The sequence below is a fragment of the Doryrhamphus excisus genome, linkage group LG13 (assembly GCF_037039965.1).
Source record: "Doryrhamphus excisus strain RoL-2023G ecotype Guam linkage group LG13, RoL_Dexc_Guam_v1.1, whole genome shotgun sequence".
Taxonomy (NCBI): Eukaryota; Metazoa; Chordata; class Actinopteri; order Syngnathiformes; family Syngnathidae; genus Doryrhamphus; species Doryrhamphus excisus.
Window position 1 is genome coordinate 16782538 of NC_136369.1, and position 25864 is coordinate 16808401.

Genomic DNA, 25864 nt, shown 5'->3' on the forward strand with positions numbered 1-25864 from the left:
CTTGCATTAGTTCTACCACACGTTCTACATTTCCCTGGGTGATTAAGAACGCAAGTCGTCCAAAATAAACCAATCCAGAAGCTGAATTCCGTGTTAAAATATGAAATAGTAAATATAATACAAACTGAAGTAAAGACCTTCAAGTCCAGAACCTCAAACCCCGCCAAGCCCAGCCAGCATTTGGGGAGCCATCTGGTAGCGTCTTGGGTGTGTTGACAAGAGGAAACGGGGGGGTCAGAGCCAATGGCAGGAGGCAGTTGAGCACAATTAAAACTAATGAGCCTTTAGCGCTAAAACTAGCACAGGACTGAGTGATTTTCTGCCACATGTAATCCAGATGGAAAAGTGCAGTGTTTACAAAGCTAATAATACCTGATGCAGCAATGGGAAGTTGTAAACTCTTTCGATCCATGACTAGCTCAGTGTTTTGGTTGTTTTTTTGTTTTTTTTTCCCCTGGGAATCATAACGGTGATCTTTGACTTCAACCCTTGGAGTCGTGTCTTCCCGAAAGAACGCAGCGTCATTCTTTTTGTTTATCTGTGATGAATGCTATTCTTATTCAAATCTAAAACCCGCTTAAAACACCTGGCACTCACTACATATAAGAGTCTAAGGTCAAAGTTCACTCAAAAAGCACCCTACTGGAGCCTACCACACCCTGGACTGGTGGCCAGCCAATCACAGGGCACATATAGACAAACAACCATTCACACTCACATTCATACCTATGGACAATTTGGAGTCGACCAATTAACCTAGCATGTTTTTGGAATGTGGGAAAAAAACGGAGTACCCGGAGAAAACCCACGCATGCACGGGGAGAACATGCAAACTCCACACAGATAAGCTTTTTAATGAACCTAAATAAAACTAAAATGAATTAAAACTACTCAGTTGATAGATTTGTTCGTTCTGACATTATTCATTCATTCATTCATTTTCTAACGTTTATCCTCACGAGGGTCGCGGGGGGTGCTGGAGCCTATTCCAGCTTTCTTCAAGCAAGAGGCCGGGTACACCCTGGACTGGTCACCAGCCAATCACAGAGCACATATAGACAAACAACCATTCACACTCACATTCATACCTATACCTAATTAACCTAGCATGTTTTTGGAATGTGGGAGGAAACCGGAGTACCCGGATAAAACCCACGCATGCACGGGGGGAGAACATGCAAACTCCACACAGGGATGGCCGAGAGTGGAATTGAACCCTGGTCTCCTAGCTGTGAGGTCTGCGCGCTAACCACTCGCCGTGCAGCCAACTTTGACATTTTTATTTCAATAAACCACATCGACTCATACCTTTTATCAACGGCCTTCATGAGGGTTTTCCAGTTATGCAATTATGTAGTGCTTATGCCCTAAAGAAAATTAACAAAAAACAGAAAATATCTAATCATAACAAATCGAGGTTAAGATATAAAATTGCAACACCTCCACCGAATTATACCACATATTAACAACCTTGATGATGGCGGCTGAAAATGCTATAAAGTGGGTATCAAACTGATCTCAATGGATGGGTGGATGGAAGTATGGTAAGATGATGGATGGATGGACGTATGGTAAGATGATGGATGGATGGATGACACTAGACAAGTGGAACACCAACACCCACCCTGGTGGTGCTGCTCACTGGCTGGCTGTCCGGGCGAGGGCTCAGCCGTCTGGGAGGGCGACTCCAGCTCCTCCTCCACCACCACTGGGGGAGGGCTGGTGTTGAGCTGCCCCACCGGAGGGGGCCACGGAAGGTCCTTGATCACTTTAATCTCTACTGCGAGTGTCGAGTAGACGAGAGGTGACGAGAAGAGAAGGAAGATGCACCAAAAAAAAACAAAAAAACAAAACAACAACAAAGAAGGGAAAAGAGATAGTGATGATTGATTAGAGAAGAAGAAGAAGACTGAAGAGACTGGAGAGCCAACAGCAGCTGTGGGAAAGAAAAAAGCTAAGAGGACTGAAAGGTGAAGTTAAACGCGTTCCAAGGTTTGGTTTCAGGTTGATTGAAATACAGAACATCTTAAGACCTCTGTTTGAAAGTAAAAAAAAAACATTTTGCTTTTACTTTAGGGCGATAATTGTAGAGATTGTGCCTTTTTGTATTGGTCATTTTTGATGATTTTGAGTGATTTTCACGGCACACAGAATATTGTGTCCTAGGGCTACATAAACATGGTGTATACCAAAAGAATGATTAGAATCTCATCTTCCATTAGGAAAAAAAAAGTTTGTTTCTACCTTTTTCCGTTCTTTAGTAATCAGCAGTAGAACGTCGGTAAGTTTCAGTTCAAAAACAGTGGAAAAAGGCTTTTTGTGAAAAGATGCAGATTTTCAAGACACACAGAATACCGTGTCCTCGGGCTACAAACATGGTGTATACCAGAAGAATGATTAGAATCTCATCTTCCATCAGGAAAAAAAAGTTTGTTTCTACCTTTTTCCGTTCTTTAGTAATCAGCAGTAGAACGCAGGTAAGTTTCAGTTCAAAAACAGTGGAAAAAGGCTTTTTGTGAAAAGATGCAGATTTTCAAGGCACACAGAATATCGTGTCCTACGGCTACATAAACATGGTGTATACCAAAAGAATGATTGGAATCTCATCTTCCATCAGGAAAAAAAGTTTGTTTCTACCTTTTTCCGTTCTTTAGTAATCAGCAGTAGAACGTCGGTAAGTTTCAGTTCAAAAACAGTGGAAAAAGGCTTTTTGTGAAAAGATGCAGATTTTCAAGGCACACAGAATATCGTGTCCTAGGACTACATAAACATGGTGTATACCAAAAGAATGATTGGAATCTCATCTTCCATCATGAAAAAAAGTTTGTTTCTACCTTTTTTCGTTCTTTAGTAATCAGCAGTAGAACGTCGGTAAGTTTCAGTTCAAAAACAGTGGGAAAAGGCTTTTTGTGAAAAGATGCAGATTTTCAAGGCACACAGAATATCGTGTCCTAGGGCTACATAAACATGGTGTATACCAAAAGAATGATTAGAATCTCATCTTCCACCAAGAAAAAAAAGTTTGTTTCTACCTTTTTCCGTTCTTTAGTAATCAGCAGTAGAACGTCGGTAAGTTTTAGTTCAAAAACAGTGGAAAAAGGCTTTTTGTGAAAAGATGCATAACTTTCACTTTGACACAAATGTACCCATATATATTTAGTCAGAATGTCTAGACAAAATGGTTGTTTTACATGACAATAACCATTTTTTTTTTACAAATATAACAACATATATGTGCACATGCATTCAAATTCCCCGTTGATGCGGTTTTTCGGCTTACAACTGCATCAAACATTCATTCATTCATTTTGTACCGGTTATCCTTACGAGGGTCGCGGTGGTGCTGGAGCCTATCCCAGGAGGTGGGGTGTCGTTTGACAAGATATAAAATAGGGCTGCACAGTAATCCCTCGTTTATCACAGTTAAGTGATCCCAGATCCCACTGTGATAAGTGAATTTCTGTAAAGTAGGGTTTCTAGAAATGTAATATCCATTCATTCATTCATTCATTCATTTTCTACCACTTATCCTCACGAGGGTCGCGGTGGTGCTGGAGCCTATCCCAGCTGTCTTCGGGCGGGTGGCGGGGTACACCAATTAACCAAATAACCAATTAACCCAGCATGTTTTTGGAATGTGGGAGGAAATCGGAGTAAACCCATTTTCCACACAGAGATGGCCGAGGGTGGGATTGAACTTATGTCTGCTGCACGCTAACCACTCGACCACCATACAGCCTTGCATTAAACATGATCTCTTCTATTGTGGAATTGCATCATCACCTCTTTGTGCCTCTTGCGCAAATGTAAAAAACGTATTGGTAGCGAATGAGTTAATAATGATTTGGAGCAAATGAGAAACTGAAAAGTAAAATGTAGCTCTCTTTGACAAGATGATATTAAGAAGTACGATACTGTACAACACTGCCGCAACAGAACCAATGTTGTAATACCGGAAATGAGCAAACTGCTCAGCCTGCATTTACAGCGCTATAAAAAAACAGTATGGTAAGTGAAATATAACTGAGTTCCACACCCAAACAACATTTTAAAGCGCATGCAGAGGTAGATAAGCTTGTGAAACTGTCATCTTGTGTTTTTTTTTCCACCACTGTGTGTGTGTTTTTTTTCCACACTACATCCACTATTCTGCGATTAACTGAACAGAAGCATTAATAGTCGCATTTAGAGCAGTTGTAGACAACTACGACACATCCCATCTGGCATCCTCCAATGGTTCATAATATCAATTATCAATTAAATACAACGTATACATTAATATTAATACGTATATACTACTCACAATACCGATGAAATACTGTCCTTTGTTCTCCCACAAGACTTTGTTCTATTTTTAAAACCAGGTTTTTGTTTCCGTGAGGCTTTTCATTAGCTCACACGGCATTTTATCACTGCAAAAACAGCTGAACTCACCGTCACCGGCTCTGCTTGTTTGCACCGCCGCCATTTAATTTGGTTCTGCTTAATTTGCTCGGCTAATTGCATGCATATTCAAAACTGCCATGTTTATACCGCAAAAACGATGCGGTCCAAAGCCCAGAAGACGGTATCAGACCCAGCCGTTTCTGCTCCCCCGGTAGCGGTACCGCTTAGGAAGGAGCCTCTTCAAGCCGCATCCATGGCATTATACAGTCAGGCTCCATTTCAAAGCAAAGATCTGCTTCTCAATGAGTGGCATTTGTATGCCAAAGGACCCGAATGGAAATGTGATGAAAGTACGGGAGGGAGGTGAAGATGAGTTAGCGACAGGCGACGGAGCAGGAAGCTTGTGAAGGGAAAAGGTTTACGGCGCCATCGTGTGTGGCCAATGTGTGCCAGTGAAGATAAGGCCGGCGGCGGGACACGTTTGAAAGAAAGAGGGCCGTCTGTCGGGAAGGTTATCAGCACGCCGTCGCCCAGCAGGACCAAAACCGGGACAGAATCCTGCCAGCGCTGGACTGTAACCGAATCAATTATTTATTGTGGGACATTAAGACTTTCTGGCTCGTTAAGCCCCTGTGAAGATTCATTAAAAATCCATAAAGGCAAAGCCACACCTGAGGGAGCCAGCAACAGTGCTCCTCTTATCTGCCATGTTAAATGCATGGTGCCCCCCGCTGGCCTGGAGCAATGTGAAAGGACTTAACAAGGCGGGCACGGAGGGCAAGGCGATTAAGTGACAAAGGCTCTGGAGGCTCCTGCTGTGCTGGGACTCACATTTCCAGTGGCGGCATATCTTAGTGTGTGTGTGTGCTGCTATTCAAATATGAAGCGGGTGGCGAACCTGCGGCCTGTGGGCCAACGAAGGCATTTGCATCGGGCCGTCATGCAATTCGAAGTGAAGTACTGTCATAAAACGCACAAAGTGTTGTGTTGCAGTTACGAGATTCCCTCAAACTACCGTATTTTCCGGACTATAAGTCACACTTTTTTTAATAGGTTGGCTGTTCCTGTGACTTATACTCCAGAGCGACTTATAAATGAAAAAAAACAGTTTATGTTTATTTTTTGTGTAGCTGAATAACCATTGTGTATCTTACACCTATTCAGCCTGTTCTCTATTCTTTTATTGGTAGAACTTGCCTTCCAAGATGACGTAATGTCTGTTTTGGTCAAGTAATTTGTAAAATAAATTACCCGCAATGTTTTTTTTTTTACCTAATTATGCATTTTTGGCATTGTGCAACTTATATATTATGAAAATACGGTAGGCGGGCGGGGTACACACTGGACTGGTTTCCAGCCAATCACAGGGCACATATAGACAAACAACCATTCACACTCACATTCATACCTATGGACAATTTGGAGTCGCTAATTAACCTAGCATGTTTTACAGTCCAGAAAATACGGTATTTCATTGTTAGAACTTGCCTTCCAAGAGGACGTAATGGCTGTTTTGGTTAAGTTTGTAAAATAAATTATTCATTAATTCATTCATTTTCTAAAGTAATCCCTCATTTATCACGGTTAAGTGATCCCAGATCTGACTGTGATAAGTGAATTTCTGTAAAGTAGGGTTTCTAGAAATGTAATATTTATTCATTCATTCATTTTCTACCGCTTATCCTCTCAAGGGTCACGAGGGGTGCTGGAGCCTATCCCTGGTACACCCTGGACTGGTGGCCAGCCAATCACAGGGCACATATAGACAAACAACCATTCACACTCACATTCATACCTATGGACAATTTGGAGTCGCTAATTAACCTAGCATGTTTTTGGAATGTGGGAGGAAACCGGAAAAAACCCACGCATGCACGAGGAGAACATGCAAACTCCACACAAAGATAGCCGAGGTTGGAATCGAACCCGGGTTTCCTAGCTGTGAGGTCTGCGCGCTAAACACTCAACCACCGTGCAGCCTGTAAAATAAATTACCCACAAAAAATGTGACTTATGTATGTTTTTTTTCTACTTAATTATGAATTTTTGGCCTTTTGCGACTTATAGTCCAGAAAATACGGTAATATCAAGTCACATCTTAATGTAATGAATGAACACATTATTCGGTATGAGTTTCTGACTCTCACGTATCGGGAATGCCAGCACACTTCCTCTCACTCCCATTCAGGCTTCCTCATTTGTTCCGCATATAATGCATCATCGTCACTCTTCACCTCCCGCCTCATCCATCAACCGCCTCAGTCAGTCAGTCAGTCAGTCAGTGGTGGCCCACAGTGTGTGACTGTCCTCAAGGCCGGTGGCGGGGGGTCACGCCAAGGATGAGTGATTAACCAAAAGCGCAAGTACACAGACTCCCAACACCTCTAACAAGGCCGGGGGAATTTACATTCCATTGCATGGCTGTCAGGAGATAGTCCACGTGTGAATAATAACGTGCAGGCAGTGATAGGGACGAGTTTAAAAAAAAAAAACAAAAAAAAAGAGCATTATTCCGCTCTCCTTGGCTGATCATTAATGAGGACAAATCGTCTTTTTGCGCACACTGCATTGTCGCATTGAACGCAGGTGGGCGGGAGCAGGCAGGGATTATCTCAAGACTGTATTTCCTTACGCCCATTTTTATGATAGATTTTTTTTTTTTCCACACAGTCTCATCATATTTAATTTGGGGACATTTTCATTTCCCCCATTTAATGTCGCTGTATAAATTGTGAAGGTTTTCATGTTTGCAGGAACGGGCCATGAAAATTCAATTGGCGGTGAGTACATTAGTCACTGAGCGTCCTTTACTTCGCTGCTAGGAATAAAAGCAAGGAGAGTCTGCCTCACACAAAGAGCTTTTATACTTTAAACTAACTGTTTGAATACTGAAACAGGCTTTTGTGCTTCAAAATATATTTTAACATATTCATTCTTCCGCTACAGCAGATTCAAACTCAAATCAAACAATTGATTTAACATTCCAAAAAGTCAGCTATTGTATATCCACGGTTCGTGACTATTAGGTGTTTATTATGTCCTTGAAGTTTTGTTGTTAGAGCATAGAAAACCGGTTTATGACTTTCTAAATATATTTTTAGAGCTCTGTAGACATGAAATAACACCCCTATAGTCACCTTCAAACTCCTATTATTATTTGTTTACACCATATTGTGCAGACTCGGGTATCACTGCAGGGACATAAAAGACCGCCGCCACCAGTAACGCAAGCTAGCGAGCTAACCCATTAGCCTTTTAAATTTACTTATTCTTAACTGTTAAGTGTTTCAAACAAAGTGGGAAAAGAGGACAAAGTAAGAAGCCAAAAAAATTACCACTTCCACACGGATTGGGAGGTGAACTTATTTTTTTCACTCTATCATGTTGGATATGCATTATCTTTCAATATTTTTTGACTAATAATAGGCCATAGTCAACCACAAAACATTGATCAGGTATTAATTATTTTACTTTATTTTATTTTTTTTAAAGCTACAGCGGGAATAGTGAGCTACAAAGAAGTGTTTACCACTTCCACACGGATTGGGAGGTGAACTTTTTTTCACTCTATCATGCTGGACATGCATTGTGAAGGTAATGTAACGTCATGTCATGCCATGTCTCATCATTGTAACATTACCGATGCGTCGTGACCACAACCACATACGACTTGTCTTTCAATATTTTTTGACTAATTATAGGCCATAGTCAACCACAAAACAGTGATCAGTTATTAATTGTTTTACTTTATTTTAATTTTTTTAAAGCTACAGCCTGAATAGTGAGCTACAATAGTGAGCTACAAAAAAAATATCTACCACTTCCACACGGATTGGGAGGTGAACTTTTTTTTCCACTCTATCATGTTGGATATGCATTGTGAAGGTAATGTAACGTCATGTCATGTCTCATCATTGTAACAAGAAAAGAGTAAGTAAGAAGCCAAAAAATTACCACTTCCACACGGATTCGGAGGTGAACTTATTTTTTTTCACTCTATCATGTTGGACTTGTCTTTCAATATTTTTTGACTAATAATAGGCCATAGTCAACCACAAAACAGTGATCAGGTATTAATTATTTTACTTAATTTTATTTTTAAAGCTACAGCCTGAATAGTGAGCTACAAAGAAGTATCTGCCCTGTAGATAGTGAATCACGATGTACCCCTTGACACCGGAGATGAGATCTTTGCTATTGCAGAGGAATTACGGCAGTTGCGCCAGGCCTTGAAATGCATAGAGAAAGTCTCCTTTAATGTATGGATCTAAGGATGTTCAACACCTGAGATGACAACTCCTATTTGTTAGTGTCGTCCGTACACGGCGAGCACAACACGGATGAATCAAAGTGCTTTTGAGCAGAAGCTTTCTTCCTTAAGTGACATCTAATGGGAATGAAACCATTATAATAATAATAATAATAATGAACTCATTCAATCTCAGCCATTTTGCAAAAGCTGTCCTTTGAGATGTATAAATACGTCTTTGGGAGTAAGTGAGTGACTCCAACAAACCCTTATCTGCAGTAAATATGATACTGTATGTACACAATACTTCGTATAATTTCTGCACCAGTTACATTGTAGAATATTTCCAACCAATTCAAAAGCATATTTCCATCTCTCATCCATCTTTGAGAGAGGAGCTAGGATGAGTGCCATTATATCCAAGCATGCTTCAAACACCAACTCACCCCAGAGCCTCTCTGTTACCCCCCCCCCATATCATCCCCCAAATGATATTCATGCAGATTGCAAACATGTCGTTGCTTACGGATAAAACACAAACTGGCACACAGTAAGTCCTAGCCAAACATGGCGGCGGTGAGGATGAAAAGTCGTCATGATGAAAGTAAAAACAAAAAAACAACTTCCCTCACATGTGCCATCCTGCTGCTAGGATTGGATATTTGTTACCTGACTTCATACAATGGAACTTTGAAGGTGACTTATTCTTTGTATTCTTTTAAAACTATTTCCATAAGGAATAATGGAATTAGAATTACCGTATTTTCTGGACTATAAGTCACTCCGGAGTATAAGTCGTACAAGGCTAAAAATGCATAATTAGGTCAAAAAAAACATACATAAGTCACATTTTTTGTGGGTAATTTATTTTACAGGCTGCACAGTGGTCGAGTGGTTAGCGCACAGACCTCACAGCTAGGAGACCAGGGTTCAATTCCACCCTCGGCATGTTCTCCCCGTGCATGTGTGAGTTTTTCTCCCGTTTCCTCCCACATTCCAAAAACATGCTAGGTTAATTAGCGACTCCAAATTGTCCATAGGTATGAATGTGAGTGTGAATGGTTGTTTGTCTATATGTGCCCTGTGATTGGCTGGCGACCAGTCCAGGGTGTGTACCCCACCCGCCTCTCGCCCAATGACAGCTGGGATAGGCTCCAGCACCGCTGCGACCCTCGTGAGGATAAGTGGTAGGGTGGAATTGAACCCTGGTCTCCTAGCTGTGAGGTATACGCGCTAACCACTCGACCACCGTGCCGCCCATTCTCAAAAGTATAGTATTACTGAATAGTATTCTAATAGTAAAATAGTATTCTAATACCCAAATTAACAAAGCTCCATTATTATTAACTGGCAATGAAATGTGCTCTGATTTTGAAGTCAGATGTGTAAAAATCAATAGAATACGACATGATTGTGTAATATTTCCACGCTTGTTGCACCACGGCGCCTCTGCAGCGTCCTGATAATGTCATTCCAGTCATTCATGGCCAGCTAATTTTCACTTCAAGAAGGCGACCTTTTTCTCATCCTATTAGTGCATTGCATTCACGGCGAGATAAAAGAGCACAACCTGATGCCACGTATACGTACCTTAAAAGCCTAAATTCAGCACATCATTTCTGGTAAAAGCATAAAAAAAAAAAAAATACAAGCCAGCAAAAGAGGAATGAATACTCCCAAGAAGCCTGGTCGCATATTTGGTACCTGTGAGGGATTTAGAGTTGCAGTCCTTTCTTCTTTGGGGAAGTGATCCAGTGCCACTTACAGAACCCTCGTAGCTAATGCAGTCATAACAAAGCAGAGCTGTTCAAGGATAAAACAAAAAGAAACAAATATATATATATATATAGATGAGGTGATTAAATATCACAACAAATTTGAAATAACGTTTCTAGAACAGCCCTGTGTGATGTTATGGCTGCCTTAGCCATCCTACATAACAACACACACTTTTGCAGGAAAGCAGCAGAGTAGAATAGACGCCTGTGAATAAACAAGGTGGCGGGTGCAGAACGGGATTCAAAGTGGTTAAAAGTGGAAGAATAAAGTGTTAGTGAAGCAGAAGAGGGAACGAAAGAAGGTTAAAAGGCTCATATTGGAAGATTTTTCTCATAAAATCCACTCTCTGTGGGCCCGTTTCCACTAAATGGTACAGTCGTGCTGAGCTTGCAATGATGCAGTCTACTCAGTGATAGAATAGAACAATTGTGGCTTTTGGTTAATAGCGTGTACTACATGTCAACAGACAGCAGGGGCGCTGTTCAGGCTCAACGATGATTTCAGCTATGGGTACAAATCATGCTGACAGTATTATTATGCAACATAACACCAAACTACCATATAAACAGGAGTTTATATGGTAGTTTGGTCTCTTTTTTTTCCCCGTATGTGTGCAACCATCACGAGATGGAATGATTTTCCCACCGTCAAAGGTACTTTCAGTGTATTGGCGTCACTCCAACAGGTATCCTATACGCTAGCATGCATGTGTAAATATCTGACTTCAGGATGCTGTGATTGATTGATTTTGTGACTTCACAAAAAGTTGGGCTGAATTAGGGGTAGAAGTTACGCAGCTCTAAAGCTAAATCGATCCTATGTTCGTTACATAAAGGAGGAAGAAAATAGCATAAGGACAACAGCAGCAGTAAGTTATGTATAACAAGGATGCAAAAACGCTACAGCGCAGTGGCGCAAAGACGAACGCATGAATCAATATTAATCATTTCCAAACTTGTACAGTAGATTGATCATTAAAATTCAAACAGAGGTTAGAACTTTTGACGGTTTTTAATCAAGAGAGAAAATATTAATCCCTGGTGAGGGGTTTTATAGCCTTAAAACATATAATAACTGCAAAAACAAAACCAAGCTGACTATTTTTCAGATTCCACCTATTATGGGTGAAATCTGAAATTGTGTTCTCCGTCCTAATTGCCGAAGGGACTGCAGAACATTGTCCATCGATCTCCTATGTGCTGTGTCTCCTGTTAGCTAGCAAAGAGCTAGCAACGTGACTCTGAAATCTTTATGTTTGCAGAGAAAGATGCTAACCATTGCACAAAAAGTTGGGCTGAATGAGGGGTAGAAGTTACGCAGCTCTAAAGCGCCATTACGGAATATGTTCATCCTAAGTTCGTTACATAAAGGAGGAGGAAAATAGCATAAGGACAACAGTAGCAGTAAGTTATAACAAGGATACAAAAACGCTACAGCACAGTGGTGCTAGGACGAACCCATGAATCACTATTAATCATTTCCACCCTCGTACAGTAGATTGATCATTAAAAGGGTTTTTAACAAGAGAGTAGTGTCCTACTGCAGAATAGTTGCATCCCTGCAGCTAGCTAACAACTACCAACAGTGTAAACAGTGACGTAAAGGAGTGAACCAACTGTACTGTTTAGTGGTAACAGGGCCCACGAGAGAACCCGCACATTGTGTTCTCCGTCCTAATTGCCGAAGGGACTGTAGAACATTGTCCATCAATCTCCTCCGTGCCGTGTCTCCTGTTAGCTAGCAAAGAGCTAGCAATGTGAACTCTGTATGTTTGCAGAGGAAGATGCTAACCACTGCACAAAAAGTTGGGCTTCTGGACAGGCTGAATGAGGGGTAGAAGTTGTAGTAAAGGAAGAGGAAAATAGCATAAGGACGACAGCAGCAGTAAGTTATAACAAGGACGCAAAAACACTACAGTCCAGTGGTGCTAGGACGAACACATGAATCACTATTAATCATTTCCAACCTTGCACAGTAGATTGATCATTAAAAGGGTTTTAGCAGCTAGCTAACAACTACCAACAGTGTAAACAGTGATGTAAAGGAGTGAACTAACCGTACTGTTTAGTGGTAACAGGGCCTAAAGTTATTTTGGAAAGTATTTTGGAAAGATTCATTTGTGAAAGTTGAGAAAGCTATCCTGTTTTATGATTTCTCAGTGTCACGTAGATCATCTTGGTCTTTGCGGCACTTTGACAACAACCTTCTATAAATGGCTTCCTAATTGCGTCCTACTTGTACCTGCAAAGGCTTTGGAAATCCTCTCCTTTTTCCACTCCCAGGGCTGGTCGTACTCTTCAGGGGGTCGCTCATCATCCTGGGGCAGTCGGCTCTCTCGGGGGCATCGTGAGCGTTCGGGGTCGGAGTCTCCGCCGTTCTCAGCCGGCTCGTACGGAGTGTCATAGAGGGGCAGCTGCTTTGAGGCGCTGTCTTTGGGGCCTCGGCTGTTGGATCGGATTTCTGAAAAGACAGAAGAACAGAGCTCCCGGTAATGTTATTGCTCAGATTGTTTGGTTTAGTTCTATTGGGGCACATCTGGCAACAAAACAGAAGCAGAAGCCCTAAGAAACATCTGGTTGGGTTATAAAAAGAACATGTGTTGCACGTGAAATCCTTTCCAACCCTTGTAGTGATTTAAAGCTGAGGATACGTTAGTCTAAGTGGGGATGCCAAGACTTCCTTCTCTTAGCAAGGGGGATGTCGATAGGTTTCCTGTGAGACGTCTGGAATAGATATGGAGGAGAAAGATTTACACTCCCTTGGTTAGCCATACCAGAAAAGGGGGTATTTATCCTCCTGTGCCTTTTTTCAAAGAACGTTGATATGACTTTATGACTGTCCATGTATCCGATTTCTACACCCTTCATACTATGTGAGCTAACTGCAAGGGATGGAGCCTATACACACTGAACTTGTCTCCGACAACAATTTCCTGAATATTATGTTCTTCTGTTTATGGTAACAGGGCCCACGAACGAACACGGAATAAATGATTCCTATGTTCATTACATAAAGGAGGAGGAAAATAGCATAAAGACGACAGCAGCAGTAAGTTATGTATAACAAGGATGCAAAAACGCTACAGTGCAGTGGCGCTAGGACGAACACATGAATCGCTATTAAGGTGAGGGGTAGAAGTTACGTAGTTATAAGGTGACATTACAGAATAAACAAATCAGGAGGAGGAAAAAGACGACAGCAGCAGTAAGTTATAACAAGGATGCAAAAACGCTACAGCGCAGTGGCGCTAGGACAAACCCATGAATCACTATTAATCATTTCCAACCTCGTACAGTAGATTGATCATTAAAATGGTTTTTAACAAGAGAAAATATTAATGCCTGGTGAGGGGTTTTATAGCCTTAAAACAGGAAGATGCTAACCATTGCACAAAAAGTTGGGCTTCTGGACAGGCTGAATGAGTTCTAAGTTCTAGCTCTAAGGTGCCATTACGGAATAAATGAATCGTATGTTTGTTACATAAAGGAGGAGGAAAATAGCATAAAGACGACAGCAGCAGTAAGTTATAACAAGGATGCAAAAACGCTACAGCGCAGTGGCGCTAGGTGGGAACACAGTGTCCTACTTAGATTTGTTACTGCAGAATAGTTGCATCCCTGCAGCTAGCTAACAACTACCAACAGTGTAAACATGTATCCGATTTCTACACCCTTCATAATAAGTGAGCTAACTGCAAGGGATGGAGCCTATACACACGGAACTTGTCTCCTACAACAATTCCCTGAATATTATGTTCTTCTGTTTAGTGGTAACAGGACCTACGATCGAACACGGAATAAATGAATCCTATGTTCGTTACATAAAGGAGAAGGAAATAGCATAAAGACGACAGTTATAACAAGGATGCAAAAACGCTACAGTGCAGTGGCGCTAGGACCAACGCATGAATCACTACATGTCTCCTACAACAATTCCCTGAATATTATGTTCTCCTATATGTTAATATCCATGTTGCATATCACCTCAATGCCACCTGACCCAAACTTGTATGCACTCCTACCCTTTCATCCTCCGTGATGCGATACTCCTAATGAACCACCGTGCCCTTGAGAACTTGCCCTCTCCGCCTCTCTCTGCTCAGTCCAAGTTGTTAGCAGCCTATCCTATTCTTCATGAAGCCGTTAGCGGCCAACACGGATGTGAAGAAAATGAAATATTATGCCACACTGCTGCATAATTGCCTCTTAGCCCATGGGAGCGCTTGTAGAAAAAATGAGCACCACGTTTGAGGAGCCTAATGGAGCTAGCTAGCGGCAGGCGCTGCGGTGGCGTTGGGAGTGCAGTGGAGTAGAGGTGGAGTGAGGTGAAGCTGCCGAGTTGCATGTCTCCACGTAATCCCGTATTAGGCAAACTCACACTCTTTGATCTAGCTGTTAATATGCGTGGTATTACGAGAGCCCCGGCAATGTCGAGGTCCAAGCTCCCCTGCTGAGAAGCAAATAGCTGTGGAAGAGTGGAACAGACGCAAAAGAGATGATACCAACGGAGGAAGCTTTTAATTGGACGCACACTTTGAAAATGGATTGAAAGTGCCTCCGAGGTACAAAGACAATTGGATGGTTCTGTTACTTGAAGTACACGTTAAATCAGGGGTCTCAAACACGCGGCCCGCGTGCCAAATGTGGCCCGCAGGACACTAGTTTGAGGCCCCCGCCTTGATATGAAAGTTTAATGTTAGTGCAGGTATCATGTACCAAGAAAAAATTATTACGTTTGATTAATGTTCATGTTAAAGGTTAAATAACTGTTAATAGTTATCCTCCCTATCCGTGTGGAAGTGGTAAGTTTTTGGCTATTTAAGTTTAAAGGAAATAACTTGAAGGCTACCGTTTAGGTCGTTAGCTCTCTAGTTTGCGAGTTAGCATGTGTCTCAAGACCCTGCAGTTGCGCAATATGTTGTAAATAAAAAGAGTATAAATGTGACTATAGTCGTGTTTTGTCATGTCTACAGGGCTCTAATAATGCTTTGTTCATTTTAATCTGAAAAAAAAATAATTTGTCTACCCGCCAACTATATGTGGTTTCTTAAGTTTTTATTATTTGCCGTTTTATTATTATTATTATATTTATTTATTACTGATTGATTTTCTTTATTCTTGATTTGTTTATTTATTTTTCATCTTATTTTGTGCAGAAAAATAAAAATTAAGATATTTGAGAACAGTGGAATGTTTTATCAGAGCTTTTATTGTGGAAAATTGGAACCAAAGCACTGAAAAAGTTTGTATATTTTTCTGTTTTTAATAAATGCGTTTTTTGGGGGGGGGGGGGGGGGGAGACCCAGACCCTAGCGCCAGTGGCCCCCAGGTAAATTGAGTTTGAGACCCCTGCATTAAATGATTGAATAATTGGTCATTTTTAAACCGTAATGATGCTTTAACTGCAATAATTAAACTAATGGTAGCTCAAAACTGAAGCCTTACATTAAAATACACAAGCTGAACTATGAAACTAATCATTTTGAGAGATTTGAGTACCTCATATTGTGAAAAATGGGTTCATGGAGGATGGACAGGAATATATCTACACCGTTATTAGAACCAGATAACATCCATCCAGAACTTTGTGCAAAATAACCAAACAATATAAACTAATTAATGAATTATGAATGCCAACCCAATTCCTTTCCCTTCATGCATCTTTCTTCCTATTAGCTCCTGTTGAGGCATGTTAGCTGCATTGTTAGCTACATTGGGTGGGGACACATCTGTCTAAGAAAATTACAGTGACGTGACATCGAATGGCTTGCAAGTTGCAACACAGCCCCGGCACTACATCCTCCCGTTTGACCCAAAGCCTCTGTTTAAGGTCAGAGTTCAGACGCCACACCCTCTTCCTACAAACCCACCCGGATGCCACGGTTCCTGTTCAGATCCCGCACTATACTTGTTTCCGTGCTGTTGCCGCCTTGCTGTGCATTAACCTCTACCTTTAAAACGGTTCAAGAAAGCGGCACATGTGGTTAAATTCTGATTAGTCAGTTGGAAAGTTCTGGAGTGCTGCAAGTCTTGTAAAAAAAAAACGAAAAAAAAAACGTAAAAACCTCCACAAAGGGTGCTTCATTAAAGCTTCAGCAGCCGTGCAGCAGTACTGGTCACAACCATCTGTTAAATGCCACTGAAAGGATGTGTGTGTGTGTGTATCCGTGGGGGGGGGGGTTACTCCAGTGATAACAGGCAGTCACGAATATGTGACCGTAACGCCACAGCCAGTCAAATGAAGCCTGAGTGACAATGTTTGATATTGCCAAAAATGTTATCCAACATATAAGATGCCATATATCACATACAACAACGTAACATGAAGGTTAGCTACAATGCTAACAATACCATCACATTTTAAAACAGCACAGCAACACCATGCAAGGAACAAATGTAATAGTAATGGTTTTATTTCATTTCAACATGCATCAGGTTACAATTGAATGCATCCCATAATAAGTTCACAGTTCCACATGTCCAAAAGGAGTAGGAAGAAGCAAAGCTTATTAAATCCTACCCCTCCATCTGGTACTTTTACAATCAGTAACTGTTACATTTGCTCACTTCCTGCTTTCCAGAGAGATCATATTTCTCCTCTCTTGTAGAGAAGTATTGGATGACATTTTTAGGTAATTGGTTATTTTTAGCCTCATGAATTATTTTAGCTGTTTGATGATGAACTATCTCAGCAAGTTGAAGTGTTTGTGATTTTAGAAATAAGGAGTTAGTGTGTTCTCTGTAGGCGGCATTATGAATTATCCTTACTGGCCTTTTTTGCAGTACATTTAGTGAGTGATTGCTTTTATAGTTATTAGCCCATATTTCCACAACAAAACAATCAAATCTGCAACTCCCACTTCGGTAGCTGACTGACAGATAGTTGTCAGAACTTTTTAAGATGTGTGGCGAAGCCTGTTAAAAAAAAAGCTGTCTCATTAAGATACGTGTGGGTCAGAAGCGATATCATGTCAAGCAACAGCTTGATTTGACTATGACTGCAAAGTTAAGGTATTTTTCATTCCAGTAATTTAAAGTTGGCGTTGGTCTCAACTTACATGGATTTATGTTGTCTTTACTACAGCACCGCAATGTCATTAATTAAATTAAATAAATATAAAGCCACTGGCGACGTGTGCATGAAAATACACAAATGATAGTGATAATATCCTGCCAAGCTGGCTAAATTAACTGATAACACATTCAATTGCAGCCAGGCGCATCAGTCCCCCCCGCCACACATTAATATCCATGCCCTCAGTACTGCTGCTAAAACGCCCACTGAATGCTATAAAAATGATATAATTAAGATGTGAAGTGTGGAGTTAGAAGTAGCTGCAGGGCAGGAAACAAGCAGCAAGTTTCCTTTTGCTGCAATTGTGCATATCAGTGCAGTGGGGACAGGGTCATAGGAGTTATATTATAGTGGACGGGGGTGGACAGGGGTGGACGGGGGTGCGCCCACATGTAATGTGTCAGTCAGGCATCTGGCCGACAAGGAAAGGTGTTTGCTCCTTGACCCGTGGCGGCCTCGCTGTTGACTGTCTTTCCGGCGCCATGAAGAGGCTTCGCATACAGAATACTAAAGGAAACAAGCCCTCCATTGGATTTAGTGGATCTTGCTGCCATGTCTCGTAGCTTTATGACGGCATAAAAAGACACAAGGTTAAATTGGCACTTTATATTTAGAAACAATATGTCGCACTAACGTTTTTTTTTTTGGTGTCTGTTTGCTGCTGTGACTCTGTTAACCACCCACAGACAGAACAAGGAAGTATGGTGTTTGTTCTCCATGTTGCTTTCCTCACACTGTGCTTGTCAAGCCTCCATACTGCCACTACAATTCAGTTGTATTAATACACCCTGGACCGGTCGCCAGCCAATCACAGGGCACATATAGACAAACAACCATTCACACTCACATTCATACCTATGGACAATTTGGAGTCGCCAATTAACCTAGCATGTTTTTGGAATGTGGGAGGAAACCGGAGTACCCGGAGAAAACCCACGCATGCACGGGGAGAACATGCAAATTCCACACAGCGATAGCAGAGTGTGGAATTGAGCTCGGGTTTCCGAGCTGTGAAGCCTGTGCGGTAATCACCCGTCCGCCGTGCAGCCCTTTTCAATCACACACGAGCAAAAGAGAATTCAACCACTGTACAATAAAACTAAAATAAAGTAAAATTTTAGCCTATCCCAGCTGTCTTTGCGGGAGAGGCGGGGTACACCCTGGACTGGTGGCCAGCCAATCACAGGGCACATATAGACAAACAACCATTCACACTCACATTCATACCTATGGACAATTTGGAGTCGCCAATTAACCTAGCATGTTTTTGGAATGTGGGAAAAGTACCGGAAAAAACCCATGCATGCACGGGGACAACATGCAAACTCCACACAGAGATGGCCGAGGGTGGAATTGAACCCTGGTCTCCTAGCTGTGAGGTCTGTGCGCTAACCACAGACCTGTGCGTCTGTGCCCTGTGATTGGCTGGCCACCAGTCCAGGGTGTACCCCGCCTCTCGCCCGAAGACTGCTGGGATAGGCTCCAGCAACCCCCGCGACACTTGTGAGGATAAGCGGTAGAAAATGAATGAATGAACTAAAAAAAAAAAAACTGCTCATCACATGCCTGAGTGGGTGTGGGTATGCCTTGTGTGTCAATTCCCTCTATCCCCAAGATGGCCACAGGACACAAAGACATCCTAAAGAATTCCATCCTATCAACGCCACACTGACACATACATAGATTAATTCCCTGACTATAAGTCCACTGAGACAACGAGCACAAAAGGCATAAAAACAAGAGGGAGGTCACCGCTGATGATAAAGTGAGCGAGACAAAGTGACAAAGAAGATGAAGAAGAAGAAGAAATGGAGGCCTTGGGGATGGGAGACAATAGATAAAGACACAAAAGAAAGTGATGCAAGTTCTCCAATGCACAACAATAAACAAAAGGAAAGCGAGTGTGACAGTGAAGTCATAGGTAATGAGGTGAAGGATGCTCCACATAGAATGAAGCCTCCGTGGACATAAAGGAACCAGACTTTTAGGGCTCGGTTATATAATATCTTATAAATAATACAGTCGATGTGTGGAATTAGGATTCTATTTGAACGTAACATATGCTTAGAAAATTTCAATGTAAACACTTAAAAGCGGTGTTTACACTTGCATCGTCGCATACTTTATTTATTTTCATCATGCATGAAGACTAGTTCGAGGACCGTTTGAGTTCTGTTTACGTATAAACTAAATTGACCACGCTCCCATATGACTTATTTACTACTAGTGCACAACAGTACACGCAAAGCGGGTATGCACCGTTACCACAACTTCCCGCATGCAGGAATCAGTCATGCTACTATGTGGTCCTGCTGTTGTCCCACATGCTGCCAAACAACAGCGGGCTTCATTAATTCTTCCATTTGCAAGGCACACAATATGTTGAACTCCAGAAGAAGCTCATGCAAATAAGAAGATGCCTGTAAGACAAAGCGAATCCGAGACACGGACAATGTTGGACACGGAATTGCTGACATTGCTTTCAGCATTTTGATCACGAATAACAGAAATGTAAAAGTGTGACGTCATGCATATCAGCTACATTGACTGAAAAAAATTGACAATGTTGACGGAGACAGTTTGACCCTGGAACAGATGAATTCAATTACACGATTTTCTAAAGATGATGGAATTATTCATTCATTCATTCATTCTCTACCGCTTATCCTCACGACAGTGGCAGGCGGGGGTGCTGGAGCCTATCCCAGCTGTCTTCAGGGCAAGAGGCGGGGTACATCCTGGACTGCTCGCCAGCCAATCACAGGGCTGCCCAGGGGCTACAATGCTGCCTGAGGAGCACGAGAGCCCAGAGGGAGGCTGATGTCATTGCAGCTCCCTCAGGCAGATGCAATGCATTATGGGGGAAAAAAAAATATTTGTCATTTCTTCCCATCGTAAACTCATATTGGTACATTCATTCATTTTCTACCGCTTATCCTCATGAGGGTGGCGGGGGGTGCTGGAGCCTATCCCAGCTGTCTCCGGGTGAGAGGTGGTGTACACCCTGGACTGCTCGCCAGCCAATCACAGGGCTGCCGAGGGGCTACAATGCTGCCTGAGGAGCACGAGAGCCCAGAGGGAGGCTGATGTCATTGCAGCTCCCTCAGGCAGATGCAATGCATTATGGGGAAAAAAAAAATTATTTGTCATTTTTTCCCATTGTAAACTCATATTGGTACATTCATTCATTTTCTACCGCTTATCCTCACGAGGGTCGCGGGGGGGGGGGGTGCTGGAGCCTATCCTAGCTGTCCTCAGGCGAGAGGCGGGGTACACCCTAGACTGGTCGCCAGCCAATCACAGGGCACATATAGACAAACAACCATTCACACTCACATTCATACCTATGGACAATTTGGAGTCGCTAATTAACCTAGCATGTTTTTGGAATGTGGGAGGAAACCGGAGTACCCGGAGAAAACCCACACATGCATGGGGAGAACATGCAAACTCCACACAGAGATGCCCGAGGGTGGAATCGAACTTGGGTCTCCTAGCTGTGAGGCCTGCACGCTAACCACCCGTCCGCCGTGCAGCCCTATTCAATCATACACGAGCAAAAGAGAATTCAACCACTGTTCAATAAAACAAAAATAAAGTAAAATTTTAGCCTATCCCAGCTGTCTTCGGGCGAGAGGCGGGGTACACCCTGGACTGGTGGTCAGCCAATCACAGGGCACATATAGACAAACAACCATTCACACTCACATTCATACCTACGGACAATTTGGAGTCACCAATTAACCTAGCATGTTTTTGGAATGTGGGAGGAAACCGGAGTACCCGGAGAAAACCCACGCATGATGGAATTACACGACCACAAATCGGAAGTCAACCGGCATGACTGAACGGTCGGCGTTCCGCTTTGCATGTTCCACAGCGTCGGTGTACGAGAGCAGTTAAAGTGAAGGCTCCAGGGCCAAGGTGAGGCTCGTCTGTTGCTGGTGGCCACCATCACCATTAATGGGCTGTTGACCCCAATTCGGCTGAGGCCAAGAAGTGACGATTCATCATGTCCGTGTGTCATCACACTCCTCCCTCCTGACCACACAGGAAGGTTATGTATCCTGAAATGTGGCATTCACTGACACGGCTGGCTTGTCTTTCCTTTCCTTTTAGTCTCATTCACTCACGTTCACGTTCTTCCTCCAGCAGCCATCTGAACTCCGGGTGCACTCGCTCCGTCTCTAATCCAAAGCTCGTCTTATAGGCTGAGGAACAATAGAGCATGGCTCGGAACTGCAGTGTGCAGAAAATAGCTCTGCTTGTGGAATCCGAGCAGCCATGCTGCATGTTGCAAGTCCAAGAAAGGAGCCCAACTCGTGTTATACCGCCATAACGCTATTACCGGTGTCAGAACGCTGATCTACTGCTGATGTGTCCTTTAGCTAGCACATTTCTCATCACCTGTGGGGGTTTTTGTTCCATCATCTAAAGGCATACGGGCACCATTCCAAACCAATCTCCACATCCATCTTCCATTAATGAGCTTTCACCTCGCTCCTAACGAGCTGTAATTGCACCGGGATCGATTCCGCCGTCAGCGTGGCGGCAACGGCAGCCTCACAAAGTAGACAGGAATTTGCATAAGTGAGGCATATTCAGCATTACAGCGCGAGATTGCGATTAAATTGCAAACAGATTCCCTAAAGATGGTATTTTCATCTCCACTTTGACAGCCAGTCCGCTTCATTTGCTCGTTGTACGGATGCCAGACGTTCATTCATTGAACAGGAAACACAATGTCTTCCTTAGAGCATCTGTTTGAAACATTCAAGGCCAACAAACAAATCCCTGAAAAGTGACACCTCTGAAGTTGTATAGTTCGACTTAAAATAACCAAAACACCAGAATCCGAAACTCTGAACGCCCCGTTTAGCACTCACTGTACTCCCCTTGGGTACACATAATAGCGACACACATGTCTGCTCAATAGGGTAGTACATGTGCAAAGGTGACTATAGGGTTGTTACTTCATGTCTAGAGGGCTCTAATTATGTTCAAACCAAATTTAGAAGATTATAAACATATTTTCGATGAAAATATTCAATTTCTGGGCTGCACGGTGGTCAAGTGGTTAGCGCGTAGACCTCACAGCTAAGAGACCCGGGTTCAATTCCACCGTCGGCTATCTCTGTGTGGAGTTTGCATGTTCTCCCGTACATGCGTGGGTTTTCTCCGGGTATTCCGGTTTCCTCCCACATTCCAAAAACATGCTAGGTTAATTAGCGACTCCAAATTGTCCATAGGTATGAATGTGAGTGTGAATGGTTGTTTGTCTTTATGTGCCCTGTGATTGGCTGGCCACCAGTCCAGGGTGTACCCCGCCTCTCGCCCAAAGACAGCTGGGATAGGCTCTAGCACCCCCAGGATAAGCGGTAGAAAATGAATGAATGGATAAATATTCAATTTCTAGAAACCCTACTTTACAGAAATTCACTTATCACAGTCAGATCTGGGACCACTTAACAGTGATAAACGAGGGATTACTGTGCAGCCCTATTTTATATCTTGTCAAACAACAACACAAGTGTAGTTTCCACTAAAAATGACTCAACACATAGCTGTTATTGTCTGAAGCATCACTATGTGGGGCTGCATGAGTGCTGCCATCACTGTGAAGCTGTGGTTCATTTTCAATACGTCTTAGCAAAGTCAAAATATCACAGTCCAATATAATGTATATTATAGAACACAACCAATCACGTTCTTTTACCAAGATACTTCTCGATTGAGCGATAATCTGATAAACGTTCCCCTGCAGCAAAACACAATTCCGACACCAAAATAACACGATTACTCAGTCAGCGGAGGAAAAACATCGGTTGTACTCTCTATGGGCTGTCACTCATTAGCTTGCAAAAAAAAACACTGACATGTTTCACACACAAACCGGGTTAGCAAGTGTTACAACAATCTCCATTGTGAACTGTGCATGAACCCACTTTTACTACAACCGCGGCGATGCTTCCCAGACCCAAAAAAAAACACACTACTTTGGAACTTCAAAGCCTAATTATGAGCAATATAAAGTACAACTGGAGCAGCAAATTCTAAAATATGTTTAATTAATTTAATAGAGGGACATCAATATTCATTATGTCAAAGACAAAATGGCCTACTGCTGCTATAAAGAAACATTATATTGATTGGGGAAGAATATGGCCCGCCTTTGGTAGGTGATGTAATTCATTACACCGCACTGACCTCCCTGCATCCCCTCATGTAAGATGCTTTGACCTTGGCATGGAAGGACTATATGAGGAGAGGGTAAATACAGCAAGAAGGCGGCCATTAGCATAGTAAACCCAAGGCAGTGTTTACCTGCGGTTGATCTCATGCACCCGACATAAAGCTTTAGGGAAAACAAAACACAACACGACCTTTAACAGATTATGGATTGTTTGTCCCAGCTTTGCTTGTCCTCAAACACAACATTCACCTCAACGAGGAGGACAGTTGGAAATCAGTCTAGACGGCCATGTTGCTACCAAGACATTATAGTTACATCAACAAATACATGGAAAATTATTTAATGCTGTTACCAACAACTAAGTGTTTTTTTCAAAAATATTATCAATTTTTTAATTAGGTAGAAGCACGCAAACCTACCTTAAGATGTTGTTATTTTTGTACCAATAGTGTATTGTGAGCATATAGTAATCACTGACAACAAAACAGCAACAATAGCCACGTTTACATGGACCCAAATATTCCAATTGCATTCGGTTTATTTGCTCAAACTGAAATAATTTAATCGTTCCGAAAGAAAAGTGCCAATCCCAATGAACATATAATCGGATATTCCTTTATCCGGAATCCGATTGAGGTATTTTGTACCCGCTCAAACGGTTGCGTTCTTCTTTCGTGGTGTTTTTCTTCTTCTGTTGTTTATTGGCGGTTGGTAAGCAGCTTTCGTGTGCATTAGCGCCATCTGTGGAACAGAATCTAAACCCTTCTATACGCCATTCATAAGTCCAGTTTTATTAAAAAAAGAAAAATATATATCTATAAAAAACATGTACCGAGTTTAATTATAAAATATTAGCAAGATTGAATTTGACGTAACACGCAGCTCGAGACGTTCTTCGGTTTTTAAAAACGGAGGCGAGCAATCGGCACTGGAGTTTTTTTTCTGATCCGAACTTAATTTCAAGACTGCACGAACGTAAAAAATCGCAATACGGAGTTATTCCAACAAGTGAAAGAAAAACTCAAAGAAGTCGGTATCACGTGATGTTGATGTTTACGTTTTACTGGGCATGCCCCATTGACTATTCTTTTTCATTATAGCGGCGCATGTAGACAAGAGATTGGAATATTCCTTTCCATGTATACCATTGTTTTCGGAAAAGTCATTCGGAACGAGAAAAACTCCTTATATAAACGTGACTAATGTGGCAGAAATGCATTTTATAAGACCTGTACACACAACGACCTGTAGTAGTCTGATGGAAACATGGCTGCCAATTTGCACCTTCGACCTCTCCGACCATCACCAAACAGCTAAAAGTCGTGTATTTTTGCCCCAGAATTGGGCAGAGAATTTGAGTCATGGGAGTGAGTACCTGCTGGTACTTACACCTGTAATTGTGTATTGTGTCAAATATACCAAAACAGAGTAATACCCAGTAAGTACCAATATCTGGAAAATGCTTGTGAAAACACTGATGTGCCCTTGGGTAAGGCACAGATTCCCCTACATGTTTACCCCCCTCTTATATGTATGCATGTGTCTATTCAAGTGTGAAAACAGAGGGGTGTAATTAAATTTACCCTTGAGGCTTGAGGAATTAAACAAAGACTCAAGTGCCACCATCGCCATCCATCCACTTAGCTGTCTTTTTTTACGATGCTTGTTTCTAAAAGGTGTTCTTCTATGTTTGATATATGCCAGAGGTGAAGTTCTGCTCTGAGTTGCCTAAGGGCAGGTAGTAAAAATCTGACACCAGAATCCATTCTAACCCCCCCCCCCAAAAAAAGCCTTCATTTGGAACCAGAAGACAGAGTCAGCTCCATATTCACATGCATAGAAGGCACTCCAGGTTTTTCAAAGTCTGGCACAGTAAGCCTCCCTTCAAAGAACCCCTAAGAACCCCTGCTCCGTTCTCTAAAAAAATGATTTTCTGCAAAATACTAGTTTTATGCACCCTCACGTTTTCACACTCATCTGTTTTGGCTCTTTTATTATGTACTACAAAAAATTGTATAACCAAATGATTAATCTGGGCGGCACGGCGGTCAAGTGGTTAGCGCACAGACCTCACAGCTAGGAGACCAGGGTTCAATTCCACCCTTGGTTATCTCTGTGTGGAGTTTGCATGTTCTCCCCGTGCATGCGTGGGTTTTCTCCGGGTACTCCGGTTTCCTCCCACA

The 25864-nt window shown here is 42.2% G+C and overlaps 1 protein-coding gene across 4 annotated transcripts in view; it reads right to left on the bottom strand.

Moving 5' to 3' along the window:
- Nucleotides 1-25864, bottom strand: part of shf (Src homology 2 domain containing F) — a 115635-nt gene that overhangs the window by 13844 nt on the left and 75927 nt on the right. The window contains exons 3-5 of one of the 4 annotated variants that reach the window (XM_078795860.1): nt 12656-12874; nt 10340-10438; nt 1625-1780 (exon numbers count right to left, since the gene is read on the bottom strand). In XM_078795860.1, coding sequence (XP_078651986.1) covers nt 1625-1780; nt 10340-10438; nt 12656-12874 — 474 coding nt within the window. The remainder of the gene's footprint in view (nt 1-1624; nt 1781-10339; nt 10439-12655; nt 12875-25864) is intronic. The other 3 variants (XM_058088446.2, XM_058088447.2, XM_058088448.2) reach the window with 3 other exon arrangements.